Genomic DNA, 18366 nt, shown 5'->3' on the forward strand with positions numbered 1-18366 from the left:
GAAGTATATGTTTGTCATTTCCGTTATTTGTAAGACTCTGAAATCATAAAATAGAAAGAAATTTAACTTTTAATTTTTCAATTACCTTTTTTCATTAACTTAACTTTTAATTCAATTAATTTCATTATACATTAACTTGTATCTTAACTAAGTTAAATTTTCAAGGTTGTTAATTTTAACTTAACTTAGTTAAAAGAAAAAATTAACTTACCTAACCCTGGTAATTATATACGTATATATATTTGTTCAAAGAAATAAGAGCGCTGTATATCACGCCATGTTTGTAAGATATATTATTTCATAAAACAGAAATGAACCTCTCCCTAAGACTTGTATAAAAATAAAAAATTGGAATTAAAATGCTTATATATCTTTTGTTGTTTTACAGATTTCATTTTTTACTAGAAATTGACACTATTGTTGATCACACATTTGTCATAATTGCTAAGCTTAATATTTTTCCTTCAAAAAAAACATTTACAAAATAAAATCAACTTTGTATCATGGATCACCAAATTCTGTAAATAAATGCCTTAATTTAAAGAATGAACGGAATGATGGCTTTGCGGTTTTTCGGATAATGCGAGAATTCTTTCTTGTACGCCTTGTGCTTGCCCAGTGCCCACACGGTCATTTGATATGCGCCGGCAAGCGTGAACAGACCAGCTAAAAATAAAAACATAAGATTCGTACAACCGTTTCATTTGCATTCGATGTTAAAGGTCAAATAATCACACATACAATTTCAGCTGTATAAGCGTACCTGGAAGACACGACGTCATTAGAGTAAAACCGATCCAACTGCCTATCTCATACGTGTAATTAGGACAGGAGACAAATAAGAAGAGTGCGGTGAAAGGATTCTTGGTCGGCATCGGGACTTTCCTGACCGTAGTGCCTGGTGGTCTCAAATTCCTCAGAGCTAAGTGGATACTGAGATTGCCCAGCTCGCACAGCACAAATATTATCGATCCAATGTGGAATTGGAACTTGGAAGGAGCTGTATATAATGGATGGTTTGTATGATACGCCACATACATAGCAAAAAGCCAATAATAGGAGCAATTTTTGAATAGGTTACGGAACGGCATTGTTGCATGACTAAAACGGTGAACAAATACAGTCTCTAAGAGACGCTTAACATAATGTATCGACCAGGCACCTGCTGCACACCTGAAAAAGAAAAAAATTGCTTATGTATAATAAGTACAACAGAAGAAATGCTTATATAAAACATACATTATGTATGAATATAGATTATAATTTTAATAATATTACATAATTACAGTGACTTACTCAGCTGTATAGTGAAAATTACTGGTATTCACGTTTCCATAAAACAGCCAGGGACGTTGATACAACCAAAGGTACACCACCAGAGGCCCTGCATACTCCAACAGGAATACAGTCTTCCAACCGATCTGAGGACCGAGATCCTTATAATACAACTTTCCACCCGTTTTCAGCGACAGGGATTTAACTGTCTCTGAGTCAGACAATGATTTTCCCTTAGCATCCAATCTCAGACTCTGTCTATTAACGTTCGCTGCCTTTTTTAATTTATGCAACTCCTGTTTCACTTCGCCTATCGTAGTGTTCGCATTTACCTGCAATAAAGATATACGTCATGTAACAAAATAAAGTCGTAGATCCCTCTCAAAGAACAATCGATCGAATTTCGAATTATCATATTCCGTTCAAATTTCAATTGATTATTCGATTTTACAGTTATTGTCAGCATTCATCGTTATTTGCGTTTTACTTACATTCACGTTGGCTATCACCTTCGACGATTTCGCCGACAGTACTTCGATCTGAAAGTAGAAAACATGATAAGTCCAGTTGTCGAACTCCTTCGCGTTATGACGATTTCACGAATTCTTACCTCCATTTTCGTCGATACAGACAACTCTCACGCGTAGAGAACACTGTCCTTTCGTACCGCGGTCGCACTACTCGCACTTCTCTCACAATCTCACCAGTCACCTGAGTCACCGCCGTTGCTCCGGTCAGCTCCGGTTGTTAGGACTGTTCGGTTTTCGTCGTCTGGAACAACTTCCTGCAGTTGGCGTCGCGTGGCGTTGTATTCGCAGTCACGTGATTCCGCGCGGCCCATTTTTTTCGATGATCATCGACATTCCGTTTGTTCCTTCCAAAAATCCGATAAGCGAGACGTAGCGATAACCCTCGTGTTGTCGAGGAAAATAAAATTAATAATTTTGGTAATCCAATTATCGCCAGCTTGTATAACAAATGCAATTATCTCCGGTGATAATCCGGATCGTGCATGCAAAAATGAATCGATTAATTTACAATTATGAGTACAAAATTTGCATAGCGTATGCATAATTTCATTACAGAATGACGCGACAATTCTACATAATTACATACATAAAGAAAAAGCCATAAAACGAACACGAATAAATATTCCGTTTAAACATTATTTTATCTTCCTTCTGCTGTTTGCGCATGGCGTGATCTTTATATAATCACGCACGCATAACGCGTGATTTATGATAATTTAATGTATTGTAACAATATTTACATATAGCGTGTTATTATTAATACATTGTATACACTCATAATAGCATATTTATCGATTTACGTCATAAGATAAACGTCCCAGTGACCGGACATATACCTTCGGTCCGGACACATTATACAAAATTTATTATTATTAATCTAAAATGTTTTTTTTATTACAACATTTTGACTTAATTGTATTCAAAGATTACAATTAAATTATAATATTATATTTGAAAAAGCATTTGAAATTAATAATAATGTAAGGGAATATAATTAAAGTTTTCTTTGTGTGTGTTTAATTACGATGTTTTATCATGGAAATAATGATTGCATAAAACTGAAAATTCCAAGTCATCTAATTAATTTATTTAATTTATAATTGCACGGGATGTAGACTTTGAACCTTGTGAACATCGGTTCTACACTAGGAAAAAAAGAACAATGTTAAAAAAAGATCCACTTTTGAGAAATGTAAAAAAACATAGTGAATCTTATACATTTCTACTTGCTGAATATGATGTTGCTATTAATTTTTATTGAAAATGTGAGGCACGACATTTTTCAGGTTAAAGTCCTCATTGTCACCAAAAGTAGAACTTTAATCTGAAAAATAACGCAGTATCATCATGCATAAATGCTAGAGTACTAAAATTAATATTATTGACATTAATGTCGTATTTTAATATAAATTACAGTTAAATTTATAGTAATAGACTAATAATATCCTATTGTCAAAGATTATTGAACAGGCTATCTTTTTTTTATGCTATTTATTAAGAAATAATTTCAAAAGATTACAACGCACACGTTGTGTGTCGAAGAACACAAAAACGCGACAAAGAATGTACAAAAACACGTACGATAAAAATGTATTTTGTTAGAAACAATATTTATTTTTAAAGTTTCACAGTCGATAAAGTAAACTTTACCGACAAATGACAATAGATTACTTTGTTGGCTTTATAATATCTTATCAATTGCTGCTTCATTAGAATTTCTCGAGTTCTCTCATAGATAGCGCATCGTGTTACATTATGCAAAAACGCACCGATTTTGTAAAATGTATTTTCGAAATCTCTATGAATTCCGAAGTAATATAATTAAGTTATACGTTAGAAATTAAATTAAATGTAGAACAGAATACTCAGTTTTTTTACAGTTCGTTTATAAAAAATAATAGAAAAGGAAAATTGAAATGCGGAAATAAAATAGAGTTGAATTGACGAAAATCTCGATTATTTTGAAGACATTCAGATACCTATCATTTTGCGTGCAGATCGCTATTTAAAAAATTTTTTATTAATTATATATATAAATAATATATAAAATACAAATCTCTGGTAATAAAATTAACATGAACAAATAATATTCGAAAGATAGTGATACCGTTACAGATACGCGCAGACTATAATATAATAAATATCGGGATTTGTAGAGTTCTCAATCGATCTCGCCGTTAATGTTACGTCGTGAAATAAATAATGCGGCCGAAGTCACCACGATGGCTTCCTTTAAATTACTCCTGTGGCTTTCCTGTATTGACCGAAGTGTTCTAGATACTGTTGTATCGTGTCCATCGGCTGATAAATTTCGTTCATTCGATTCTACAAAATTTGTTTTTAAAAAAACTTAATTACATATCGGGAATTTTTCAGCAAAATTACTTAAAAGTTTTATTCTCAATACATGAAGAAAACGCTTTTGCTGAAGTATCTAAGAATTTAATTAGATGTAGATCTGAAAGTAATTTTGTTAGACCAAAATAATTATATACTCTCTAAAATTTTTTGAGTGAATTCCGAAGAGTGAAATGTCAATCTTAAAGATTAAAAATGCAGTCAGTTTTTTTAAGACTGACTCAATTTTCACTCTTTAAAGTGAAATTCCATTCTTTAGAGTGAGATTCTAAAGAATTTAGAGAGTAGGAATCTCAAGCATGATGAGCAACGCTGCGACAAATTTTGACATTCTAGCAACCAATATCAACAAAATTATTTTCAAGTTTAATTAAATTTTTAGATTTAACAACGCCATTCTTTTCATGCACGAAGACGCATTTTTCTAATACTAAATATTCACCTGTAAATATTGAGGGGCTTGATTAGATACGGTTGAACCCAAGAATCCCTGGAGAAATTCACGAATGAGTTCCCACGCGCTCGCTGGCACGACGCAAGGTCTGTACTCGACCTGGAGATCCACAAATGAAAAAAATGTATATATATCACAGGATTATACCTAGTCGAGTACCATCAGATCGTGATATATGTCAAATCAACGCGCGATATCGTTAGTACTTATCGAGGAACGACGACAGTGCTTGCGCGACTCATAATCAGTCGCGGGCGGCCGCGACCGGATTTTATGATCTGAAGACGAAATGTCCGCGATATGGACCTCGTATGTCTCTCGCGTAATCCGGCTTACGATGTGTATGTGTGCGTTGATGATGTCGTGAAGGAATCGTGGGAGGAAACAGAATGTATAATCAGGGACTCGCGCGACGAACTTCGACGGGCAGCGATGGAAAACGGACGGGCGCTTATGATAATCCGCTTGAAACCATCGTATGGAATATCCATAAGTAAACATACTGAGAGAAATGTTTTGTACGGTATGTGACTTACAAAAACTATCTTATTCTTTAATTAAAAAATTTTGTTGTCCTCTTAAATAAAAATTTGGTTAGAATAATCAAAAATTTAGAACAACAAAATTTTTAACTCATAAAAAGTTTATTTTTTAATTTAAAAATATTGATCAAAACAAAATTTTTTAATTAATAAGTAAGAAAGTTTTTGTAAGTCACATATCATACAAAAAATTTCTCTCAATACATAAATAAGTAAGAGACGACTCAGTCCCCGTCGTGTCGTCTTTGAATAAACAGTTTGCGGCGTGACGTGGAGTCCTCTTTGGATGGAAAAGTCAATCTCTAAAAATGTCAAAAATTCGGTTTCGCACGTCGTTGGATACTATCGGCCATTCGGAAAACTTGACGAGAATCTGGATGTGTCAGGATTGAACGGGAATATATACGGCAATATTGATGTCGGTTTCTCATCCTATTTTCAATTCTCTCTCCATTTCTCTCCTTCCATTCCGCAAGCCTCACAGCTTCGGCTATGTTAAAGAAGCTCGGCTAAAAGTTAATATCGCTGGAAATTGGTACTTCGGTCGAGCAACTCGATAAACGTGGAACGAAGTTGGAAAAATGAGAAACGCGAAGATTCACCGAAAGAGAGAAAGAGAGTGGCGGCAACTGTTATTCTTCGACTTATAAAAATTTGCTCAATAATTTTAAATCTAAAATCCAATTTCACGAATTTGTCCGGACGATAAACTTTTCGCGCGACCGTTATTCTTCATAAACATTTTGTAGGAGAAACGTATTATTGATCTATAATACAAGAGAGTAAACGTGGAGGATATTTACACGATTGGTTGCGCAAGATTTTTCAGAAATAAATTAATAAAAAAGGTATAATATATACGCTTAATTTCTTTTACTTTAATCACAGCTGATTCATTTATGAGATGAAGTTTCTCAGGTGAAACTTGGAATTCCCGAGATTATTCTGGACCAAGGGACGCCAATTAAACGAAAATCTGCGGAATTCGCCAGCAACTCGACCATGCATGGCCGCATAGCGATTCGAAATCACGGACGAGATGACATTATTCCGGACCGAGCCACCACATTCAACGGCAGCAGGGTAAATTTCGATTCAAACGATAAATCGCGATTGCGAATCCGAGAAAGCGCGAATCGAATCGGGGATGCGTTTGTCACGCGGGTTACGCAACCCAGTTCGCTCCGCGTGCTAAAAAACGGCGAGTTGGAAAATTTGTGTTAAATTTAACACATTCCACGTGTTCCAAACGATCCACTCCAATTTTTGCCTTAATTTAATACACGAATATATTAGAAAATAACATAACTATTATGTAAAAATATTAACACAAATGTAACAAAAAATGTAACGCAATTTATACTGAAAAAAAATTACTAAATCTTAGTACAAACTTCTTTAGATAGTACTAAGGAAATGTTTACTTTTTATTGAATAAATGTTTATTTACTCACTGTAAAAAAATGATAGTTAAATCAAATTAACGATTTTTGTATCAAATAAATATATGTTTACATACAGTATTCATTTAAAACTATTTAAACAAATATTTATTAAAGTTTAATATTTTTTTCAGTGTAAACAAATTAGTAGAAGCATATTTTTATAAAATTAATATTTATAATATATTAAATTAACAAAAATTTTATTCATTTATCTCAGAATTTACGTATTAAAACATTACTTTTATATTATTTGTTCACTTACTCATAAATTGTGTTATTTTTCTAAAAAAATTTATGAATATCAGTTTAACACAAAAAAAGTTAGATAATATAATCACGTTATGTTAAATTAACGCTTGAATATGTTAAAAATTCAACACAAAATTTTAAGTGGATCAATTTCAGCATAAATACAAAATGTTTTTTTACTGCGAATGAAAAGTTTTTTCTGGGTCATGAGTGTTTGCGATGTATGTTCAACGCGCTGATAAGTGATTGCAGTCAAGTGCGGGAGTCGCAGCGGCGAATAAGAGGGCGGAAGGAAGGAAGCGTTCGCCGTTGCTGGGGCAGGAAGCCGTCCGGGAGAAAAGTGTTCGGGGGTCGACGAGGAAGGCAGGACGAGGGAGCGAAGATTTAACGCGAGTCTCTCTCTCTCTCTCTCTCTCTCTCTCTCTCTCTCTCTCGCGCGCGCGCGCGCGCGCAGGGGGGAGTTTTACCATTGAAATTAATGGGGGGAGTCGGGGGTTATCGTGACGTATTTGACGTCGCGGTCGCTGTACAAACGGCGCAGTTACCGATACGAATGGCTGCTGCTGGAGCATTTAAAGCCGGTGTCGCGCTGGGTGTGTGTACAGGGTACACACGCGAGCGTGCAATGTACGTGCCGCTGCACAGCCGGATGAATTTGTCGAAGGGGAAAGGGCGACTGCGGAAGATATACAGGAAGGCGCATCGTCGAGGTAACGCTGCGAAGTCTGGGTGAAGATCGTCGATGCGAAAAAAGGGAAGGAAACAACTCGAGATTTCTTTCATGATTCTTGAGAGTAGGGCTTGGAAGTGATGTCCGCGCATTGTACGTTGCGCCTACTTCTTGGGGTGAAGAAATGCGATTCGCAGGAATATTTATTCAACTACTTATATATATATACACTGAAAACAAATTTACTAAATCTTAATAATACATATATTTCTTTGAATAGTCTAGTATCTAGTACTAACCGTCTAGTAGTAACCGTTTATTTACAGTAAATAAATATTAACTCAATATAAAAAATATAATAGTTAAATCAAATTAATAATTTTTGTATTAAACAAATATGTTTACATTTAGTAAATATTATATTTATTTAGAACTAATATTTATTAAAATTTAATATTTTTTTCACAATGTTCAACCTACGCGATTTATGCGAGGAAGTTAACGTATTAAGCTGTTTAGACGAGTAAAACTCGTTCGATCTCGCGAATTAATAATTCGCAAGTCGATTAAGTTGTTAGATAACAGGTATTAATGGACAAAATAAATACAAAAAACGATTTAATTTTAGAACATACGTCGTATTAGCGAGATTGTAATTCCGTGTTAAACGTGCATAGGTGCTCGACAAGCCTCGGGGTATCGGCAAAGCGAATACAATTCGTAATGACGTTCTGTATCGGTACGTTCGTATGTATCTTGCATGTTTACAGATACCTATGCGACAAGTGCATCCGAGTAGCGTCCGATAACGCGCGCTCGTGTGTGTACGTGAAACACGTTGCACGCTGATGCGTGCCGAAATCTTCGCCATGTCTGCAATCTTGCTTAGATCCGTATAAAAATGATCTTTGATCCGACATTACTATGTAACCCAATCCCACTCGTTAATTATGAAGCATCATTACTTCATCTTATCAGCATATTAATTAAAAACAAGAGAAACCTTTAATGACAATTAGTTTTCAAATTTATTTTTATCTATTACACAAAAAGAATAATTCTCTTAAAATATCTACAAATTTAGATATAGATTTAAGAAAAAAGGTAAAAAATTATTTGTGTTGAAATAAGAATTTGTAAAAATTTATAAAAATGACTAAAATATTCGCTTTTTAATTTCTTCTAAAAAGGTTTTTTTTTTAAATGTTTACAACTTTTAAAGGCCGATACTTTTTTCCTATGATTTCTACGTCCACTCCCTTACTATATGAGAGAGTACGCATAAAAAGTCGAATAGGATTGATATAGCATCAGTAGGACAATTTATCGTTAGCATCCGGACTTAATTACTCGATTATTCCTCTGTTCTCTTGATCAGTATTGGTACGCCAGTGGCATGAAATATCTCGGTCGTGCCGAGTTTGACACGCGAGACACGTATTCGCCATGCGGCGCGATGAGGACACCAAAGGGTGCGTGGTGCCCATGTTCCGCTTCTAAAACGTACCTATTGTTGTATAACTGGGATATGTACATACACGATTTACGCGGGTGGAGCTCTCGTGACCGAGTTATCAATCGATAATGCACGCTCGTCACGTGAATAACAGAGAAGACAACGGAAGCAGCAGGGGACTCGTCTCAAGATGTCTCTCCCTAAAGAATTTGTTACGGATTCGGGGGATCAGAAAATCGACGGCGTTCACTTCCGGATTTGAATGACACAGAGAACATCCCATCCTCGTTTTTTGAACGATCAAAGGGTGAAAGCAAAATGACAATCGAGAGCGAAAAGCGATATTCCGAATGAGCTTTCTATACGTGGAGATAAAACAGATTTTAGCGTGAAGGAATTTTTATGAGGGAATCAAAGCCGAATTAAAAATACCGAAAACGACGACCCGTCAGAGAATCGAAATGAAAAATATATCACTTTAAAGTTAGAAATCGAGGATCAAAGGAGGACAGTTGGACCGATGATTTTTCAACGTCACTTTTAGAGTTTCTTCTCTTTTTGAAAAGAAATATGGAGTGTCACTCACTTCTACCAAAACGCCTTTGAAATTCTGGCTCATCGTCACGCTGCCCAATTTGACGCAGAAGTCGCCAATCTCGAATCGCGGCCCTTTGGATTCGATCTTCGTTTGCTTCTTGCTAGTGTAGATGGTCGTCATTTTCATCATCAGCAGATCGAACAAGCCATCCGCTATCAGTGGCACCACTTTGCTGCCAGACTCGAGGAGGGCGAACACCGAGGCTGGCTGCTCCGAATTGTGCAGCACATGCACGGTCCTTTGAACGCCTGCAAAGTCACGAGCGTCGTGTTTAAGTACAAAATTTGTTACATTGTTCAACAACTATATGTTAAACTGTACAAGGCGTAACAAGAAGCAATAAGTATCAGGCTCGAATTGCTTGAATAAAAGCGACTCTTTATTACTATTAATGTATTGCTAGTTGCTAGAATTTATCTTCATTTAATATCATCAAATAGAGATGAACAAATCAAGATTTTTTTACGCCGAATCAAATCGAATTTTATTTTTTTTTTAAGCCATTAAGAAAATAAGAAATAAGGAAATGACAATAAGACTAGGTTAACTTGTGGATTAGACTTAACGTCACTTAACTTAATGATAGAGTAAAATTTGTGTTTTTCTAGCTACGATTAATCATTAAACTGGTTTCGTAGTGATTTAACGAGATAAGTAACTTTATAAGTTACTTACTATAATCAGTTTAGTGATTAATCATAGCAAAAAAAAATTAAATTTGACCAAAAGTTAACCAGCACATTTTCATACATATACCGATTATTGCGAAGAATATTACTAAGGCCTCAGTAGTGTAAAGGCTTAGGACGCTCTTATGGAATGCAAAAGACCCAGATTTAACTCCCGGCCAAGGTAATATTTTTCGCAATAAATATATTTACAGTAGTTTTTCAGTAAATTAACATCTTTCTAATATGATGCCTAATTGAGCATCGAATTATTAAAAATTGCTTATCAATTTAATTTAATTTAATTTGTGATATTATTACAGTAGTTTAATTACGTTTATAAGTCCGGAAAAACAATTCGACGCGCAGTTCGAATGACTACAAATATAGTACAATATATATGCATGTACATATATAGTACATATATAATTCACGTTAAATATCAAAGCTTCGACCGGTATAAGCTTCTAGTTTATCGATTGTGTTTCTCACATTTACGATCTAAAACTTCTTAGTGTTGAAATTTTTCCCTTTTTTTTGCCTTCGTAATCAAGAACGGTAGCACGACAGCTATTAGAGAAAGTGCATTGCATTCGGCTTTCATTTTGTACAACTATATATTAGACGCGGTTGATCTTGAATTTATACGTGGGAACGGCAATTAACATCCCATCTAATTCAGGCTTCTGTACAATGACGAGCAAGAGAATCGTAGTCTAAAGGTAACCATGTGCAAGAGTGAGGCCTTTGGTGATGCGTGCATTATGCCTTCAACGACGGAAGCCCCATGTGCACGTATATTACAATCGCGAGGTGAAGTCAGGTGCAGCTTAAACTTCAACCCCCCCGTCGTTGAAGTTACATCTTGTCGGCTTCTTCGGGATCCCAATATTGCGTGAGTAATAATAATCCTGCTTAATAACTAGGCCGACAGTCAATTCCGCGACTCGTCACAGATTGCAGCAAGTGAACTATTAACAGCCAAGATAAACTCGTAACGTTCGTTACGAAATTAGAAAAAAAAAGAGGAAATGCATCACTGGAATGGTTATGCCATTACACGTTCATTGTTCATCCGCAAAGCAGAAACATGCGACGAGTTTAAATTTACGACGTGTGAAACTCTTCTGAATATTCATAATTCGTCCACTACCGCCCCGCTCAGCTACGTGCTTCGTCCACGTAATGGCAGGGTACGGGTGTAGGCCCTAACGTATGAATAATTTATCTGTTAAATTATAACGCGCCCTTTTAGCGCAACACGTCCGAATGACACGATTTTTCATCCTGCGAGGCGAACGACCGCGGACAGTTTTATGCGCTCTAATTTCGGGTTGCCGGTCAATGTATTTATCGTTGCGGTGATACTCGATCTAACACCCTCCGGGATGGTCGGATATCATTTCTACGTATCTATAACGTCAAAATCCAACGTCATTAAAATCAGGCATAGATATGGAACAATAACGTATCAAATAAATAAAAATAATTCTACTAATGAACAACAACGCTGCTATAGTTGGCATTGTTCTGACATTTTGTAAAATTGTTATCGGAAACTCGGAACTGCGCCCGGTTAAATACCATTTTCACCTGGTATTACATCCGTGTCCATGTAACGCAAATAATTCGGCTGGCACGGACGAAATGTAATTCGTGCTCGTACTCTAAGCAGCTTTACGTTCTAATACATACGCGGCTTTTGCAAAACGGCGAACGTGTATATCTCGTTCGCGCTCGAACGACCACAGATTAACGAACGACCGGATTGCTCTTACTCTCTCTCTCTGTCTCTCTCTCTCCATCATCAGATCGTCCTCCTTCTCCTCCTTACCCCCTCGCTGCAATTTGCACCAACGATCGTACGGTACTATGACGCGCCGCATGCCGCATACCGCATCGTCTGCATCGCACGTTATGCGGCGCCGTTACGCGAACGCACCGCAGGAGCCGCAAACGCAGATCCCGTCGTCATCTGCGATCGCAAAAAGGGGGGAGGAAAGACGAATAAGATATCTCTTCCACTTAGAGATTCTTAATAAGGAAACGTGCTACCCTGCAGAAGTGATATTAAAAAAGACTAACGTTATACCAATCGAAAGATCAGGTTTGAAGTAAGTATCCTGGATAGTCAAATCTTGGAATCTTATGGGTTTTGTACCCAAACATGGGATCGGAAAATGTTTGGCTATTTGAATTTATAATTGTTGGATATCTCAAGAACAGTACATTTTGAAAAAAAAAAACACGTTTTAAAGAAGAGTTATTATAGGGTTTGAAGAGGACCATCAAATGAGCTACTTAGATTTAAAATCTAGAGACTTATTGGCCCACTGTGGGTTAATAAATCCCTGGACTCAAAATCTAAGTAACTCATTTAGATTCATAGCAGAGATTTGACAATTTAAAACACCTATTTCTTTCAACTGGTAACGTTAGTTTTCTAATATTACTTTTGTAACGTAGCACGTTTCCTTGTAAGCCAGATCGATCCTTCTCTCCACGGAACATCACCTATAGTTCTTGAATGATTAACGGTTGAGAATAATGGGCTTCCGACAAATTGAGGATCGAGGAAAAGAGAAAGAGCACGGATGGTAAGATCTTCGGTTAATTTCAGATGGATTTTACTTGGATGGAATTTTAACGTGGAGCTCGTACAATGGCGAAAATATATTACATAATTAGGAGTAACAAATGGCCTTTTCGACGTTCTGAGACTGAGAAAATTGTTGACCAGAGAAGCTGCTATAGAAGCTGATTTTGTGTGTCACATTTTATTTGTCGAACTTGTAGCCGAAACATGTAATGTGATTACGATTATATTTTTTAGTATATTAATAGTTTATTTTTATATATATTTGTACATTTGCTTTATTGTTACAACACGTCTTTTGTTCTCGGACTCCTATTTGCCTTGACGTCACACATATTTATATTTTTTATGTGTTAAATTGCAAACTGATTTCTCTCTTCCCCTCATATTTTTAACGCACGAGCTACTAGATTTAAAATTATTGCTAAAATTCATTATTCTCTGTACGTGCATTCATTAATATGAAAATACGATCGAACATAATGCGATCACGCATCATCGTCAAACGCATTACTTTGATTTCACCAGTAATGCGACGCGTGTCAATTATCAGGAAATAATACCGAGAATAGGTAATGTTCGTTTGTTATAGCGATAGCATTTATCAATCGAAATGCAGTATTTTGCTAATTCGTTTGATAAGAGACGAAAATTAATGCTGACAAAATTTTCGCGTTCATCGAGTTCTATCCATCTTAATGCAAACATTTTTAATTATATACGGACATACAGAAAATATGGACTGTATTTAAATATTAATTACTTTTTTAAAGTATTTCAAAAATTCATATATTCGCAAATCTTATTATAAGTTCATCACAAGCGTCAAATTTTTTTTCATTCAAAATATATTCTAGTGATTTTAATATTTCAATCAAGATTACTAAATTAAAATAAATTTAATTTGCTTATTACATGTATAAAACCTTTTTCCATAAAATGTTAAAATATTTTTCAAAAGAAAATAAATTCTTGTTTTGAGTACATAATAATAATTTTTCAAAGATTGCTATAAGTACATTTTAAGACTTTATCAAGAAAATATTTTTCTTAAAAATCTTATCTTTAAAGTTGTCTTTGACAAAGAATGTTTTCTTAATAATACATAAAAGAACTTAAAAGAAAAGGTTACTTAAAGTAAAAGTACATTGAGTACTTAATCACTTCTCTTAGCAGTAAAATAACATTTTTCTATCTATATATAATACGTAATAAAAAAACATTCAAGCGTATGTTTACACAAAACGCAAATGTAAAAATATAAGATGGATCGTTCTTAATGCAAAACAGATATATTAATCGTACAGACTCAGCCAACTAATTATCCCGTCATATATTTTCTTTCGCTTACATCGATGTTTCCTCAACGAGAAAGCGATAAGATGTCATTCGCTCATAAACGTAATTTTTAAGAATCTCACATCGCATCAGATCGCATTTCATTTCCCCTATCTCTCTCTCATCGACGCGTGTCCGCGGCAATTAATTACTCTTATTGAGCCGCCCATGCTCCAGGTTGCACCTGCTTTGTCGCTCGGCGACCGCCGAGCCGCTGATCCAATTTCAAGCTGCAACGAGCGCCTCGCCGGAATCGCCGCCGCTCACGAGGGGGAGAGAGATGTTATTGATGAAGCATTACTATATAAAGCGCCGCATTATTCGTGCGATAAATCAAATGTAATTTCGGACGCGTCGCAAAATATACGTCGGACGGGTTGTACGCTGTACAATGCCTCCGGAGAGCCTTATAATTAAAACAAGAGCGCGGAGAATTTGTGGCTAGAAGAGGAGATAAATTTCGCAATTATTCAGCTTCCGGTTCGTGCACCGAGAATATTTCAAAATGCGTCAGTCAGCGATAGAACAAACTATTCCCGACACACAAATCGCAGAGTCGAATTTTTATACCTTTACCTATGGAAATATTATTAGATTTTTAATTATCAAATGGATTGGCTCAAGAATTTATGCGTATTTTTAAGAGGGATTTAAAGATAAATTCAAGAATTTATGCATATTTTTTAAGAGGAATTTAGAGATAAACAAGATAAAACATATTTATCTAGTTTATTAACATTCCTTATTTAATGATTCTCTTTAATGTATAATACAAAAATTTTCAAAGAAAGTGGCTGCTTCTTTGTCGGAAAATTCTCCGGAGATAGAATACGGTAAATACTCGTGTAATAAATTTGTTAATTAATACGTAAAATATTTAATGTTAAATGTAAACGTGGCGTTATGACATTTCACAACAGGTATCTTCATCATGTTCAATTAATATATTTAAGTTATAGCGCGACTAATGATTGATCGATAATTGAAAAAGTTTGAAAATGTTACAATTTCAATTGAACTTAATTGTGATATTATAGAAATTGGACGAGTGCACTGAAAAAAAATCTTAATATATATGTTTTAATAGTAAATAAACGTTTACTTACAATAATTAAATATTTATTCCATTAAAAAATGATACACTGTTAGAAATGTAACCACGAGCTTCCTTTATATGTAAATGAAGCTTGTGGTTATAAATGAAATTAAAAGTAATGAATGATTTAACTGAAAATTAAATTACAGTAGTTACTTAAATGTAATCAACGTGTACATTAAATTTCATAAATTTTCATGAAAAGTACATTAAATTTTATGTATATGTACACAAATACACTTTTTAATTATAAATACATTAAATTTAATGTAACGTCATGAAATTAATTTCAAATTGTGTAACTCAAAATGTAATGAAATTTAAGAACATTTCTAACGGTGTAGTTAAATTAATACTTTTTGTATCAAATAAATATATATTTAATATTTATATTTAAAATTTAATTAATATTTGTATTTAGTGTAAATATTTACGAAGAACTATTCAAACAAATATTTAATAAAATTTAGTATTTTTTTCAGTGTGAGACGGATCGATGGGGATCGTTTTCTTCCCTCTCCTTTCGGTTCTGCCGTCGGGCAAGAGGGGAGATTCGCGATCGCTTTATTAAAAGTTTCAGCTGCTACCCAGCGGTCTGTTGCAACGGATGATCCACCACCCAGTGAAAGTTCATGAAGTCAGCATTTTGTATCATCAGCGAGCGAAGAACGATGGAGAAATCGTGTTCGACGCCGCCGGAGATGTTCGCGAATCTTGATGCGTCCACATCTCACACGATATTATTAATAGACCAAGGTGAAACCTTGCTGATAATCAAAGATCTATCTTGTCGGGTTTGTTAGTCGGGATGTATCAAGATATCGAATATCTGCGAATGAATTTCTAGTCGTGTTCCGATACGTCCGAATCGAAAGCGCTCGAATCGAAGCGTGACATTGTTACGTGAGAGTGCAATTCTCTCTTGCAGAAACGAGAAACAGTGACGCGTGCAAAGCGGTTTTGCCGCGATATCATGACAAATTGACGTTCAAATGTTCGGGCGGGTCAGTCGAATCGGCAGGCGCGAGGACGAGATTTCTCGATTAGCTTCGACCACGCAGGGATTCCTTCAATGACGAGAATTTCGGCCGTGATGCGGTCGGATTGGATCGATAAAGAAAAAAGAGAGAGAGAGAGAGAGAGAGAAGAGTCGGTCGCGAGCCCACCCTTTTTCGATTCCAGCCCTCATCTCCTCCCGTAGTTTGTGTGACGTAAACAACTTGGAGCATCACAAGGCGCCATTGTATTTTGGATCCCCAGGGTATTCCGATTCACTATATATATCCACCCCAATTCCAAAACGTGGAACCCAACAGGGAGCTCAGGGGGAGGTTACGAGACTTTATTGTTGAGCAATTTATCCTCCATTCAGCTCGTCGTGCCGAGAAAAAGCTTTTCACTGGGTGTGTCCACGTGATCCTTCCCCCCTTACCTCCCCCTCCCCCCGTATTTTATCGAGACATTAATTAGAATCAGCGTATGAAGTTGTTACATTTACGATATTATCGCGTCCCCGTGCGCTCGTTTTACGAGTGTAATTCAAGGATAAAATCATACCGCGCGTCCTTCTACGTCGTCGTTACATTCGTCGGAGAACATCCAGTGAAAATGCAAAGTGTCGCAGAGATACGTATCTCGTTATATCTCCGCCGCGCGAATTAATTAGCAACTATTTATACTGGTCTCGGTCTCGGACGGCGTTCCATCGTCATGAGGTGATTCGCTCGTTCATAATCTCCTCGGATCGATCCGGATTAAGCCGTTGTACACAAGCTGGTCGCGATACGTTAAATCTCCCTCCGATTTTCTAGGTCCCGGCCTTTTATTTTCTCCCTCCAAAGAGTGTGTCTCATGTAACAGACCGCAACAGACGCGTATAATCGTTCGCTTCTAATCGTATTTACAATCGCGATCAAATTGCGAACGTAGTGAATCTAAATACAGCCGCAAATAAACAGGGTAGGCCCATCTGAGGCACAAAACAGGGTTTCCACAAATTCTTCGTTCTAAAATTCCATAACTTTTCCCCGATATTTTCATCAAAATTTCATTATTTTCCCTAACTTTCAATAATATTTCGAAACTTTATGTATTTTTGCCTTAATTTGGAACTCATTAAATATTTTGTTGAGAGTGCAATTTAACATAGCAATGTAAATTACTATTAATGTTGCTAACACTGCATTTAATTATTAAATTAATATATTTCAAAACTGTGTAGGTGTGATGTACGCACATCAAACTTTTTTAAAACCAAGAATTTTTATTTTCCAGAAAATTCTCTGATATTTTCTTGATTACTTTGACCGTTTGCAATTTCCCTGACATTTCCTTGATTTCTAGTTTTGCGACAACTCTGATAAAGAACGTTTTTATCGAACTCTTTAAAAAAAAAAAATAAATTCTCTTGGATATTTCTCTTTCGAAAATTTTATTCTCGGTACTGGAAACTTCTGATGTATCGAGTCTTTATTCTAGAAAACTCTGGATCTCGTCCTTCGAGAAACGGAAAAGCGATATGTGCAAAACGAACAACTAACAGCCACTTAAAAAGCGAAGCATTACATCGATTGAAAAATATACGCCGGAAACTTTCCGAACAGGCCGACAAATGCCACCCACTTCCGTTCTTTCCTAACCGTGGGGCGCCTCGACCTACCCTTTTCCGTACATTTTAAGGATCCCCGATCCATCTGAACTAACCCAGACCTAACCCAGTAACTCCACTCGCGGTCATTGTAACCCTGAGGCAGTCCAAACCTCCTCCCCCCCCCTCTCTCTCTTTCTCTCTCTCAACATCGCGTCTCTCCGGGTTTCCTCTTTACAATCCCCCCTGACCCCTTACCACCTCGTCCCCTACTTACCCCCGCACGTACAAAACATGCGGATCCGTGCGCGGCGAGTGTCTAGGGGGCTGCGTTCTCTCCCTCTCTCAGTTGGCCGCGATTCATCGCCGGGTATGTACGTCCCGGTCGTCGTGCTGGCCGGGTGGCACGCCAGCAGCAGGTCGAGGAAGCGCGAGAGGGTGGACTTTGGGTCGCGCTTCCGTCGCAACCCTCGTTCTCCACCTCCTTTTCCACCGTCTCCTCCT

General features: G+C 36.3%; 1 protein-coding gene across 2 annotated transcripts in view; it reads right to left on the reverse strand.

Annotated features, from left to right (window-relative positions):
* Positions 1 to 246: 246 nt before the first annotated feature.
* The window catches only part of LOC108765056 (very-long-chain enoyl-CoA reductase), a 97923-nt gene continuing 79803 nt past the window's right edge, over positions 247 to 18366 (reverse strand). Inside the window, exons 3-8 of one of the 2 annotated variants that reach the window (XM_018513554.1) lie at positions 9566 to 9825; positions 4606 to 4716; positions 4047 to 4130; positions 1297 to 1607; positions 764 to 1173; positions 247 to 666 (exon numbers count right to left, since the gene is read on the reverse strand). In XM_018513554.1, the coding sequence (XP_018369056.1) occupies positions 539 to 666; positions 764 to 1173; positions 1297 to 1607; positions 4047 to 4130; positions 4606 to 4716; positions 9566 to 9825 (1304 nt within the window). In that variant the 3' untranslated portion in view covers positions 247 to 538. Of the gene's footprint in view, positions 667 to 763; positions 1174 to 1296; positions 1608 to 1766; positions 1815 to 1885; positions 2201 to 4046; positions 4131 to 4605; positions 4717 to 9565; positions 9826 to 18366 lie in introns of those variants that run through there. The other variant, XM_018513553.1, reaches the window with a different exon arrangement.

The sequence above is a fragment of the Trachymyrmex cornetzi genome, unplaced genomic scaffold (genome assembly GCF_001594075.2).
Source record: "Trachymyrmex cornetzi isolate Tcor2-1 unplaced genomic scaffold, Tcor1.1 scaffold47, whole genome shotgun sequence".
NCBI classification, from domain to species: Eukaryota; Metazoa; Arthropoda; class Insecta; order Hymenoptera; family Formicidae; genus Trachymyrmex; species Trachymyrmex cornetzi.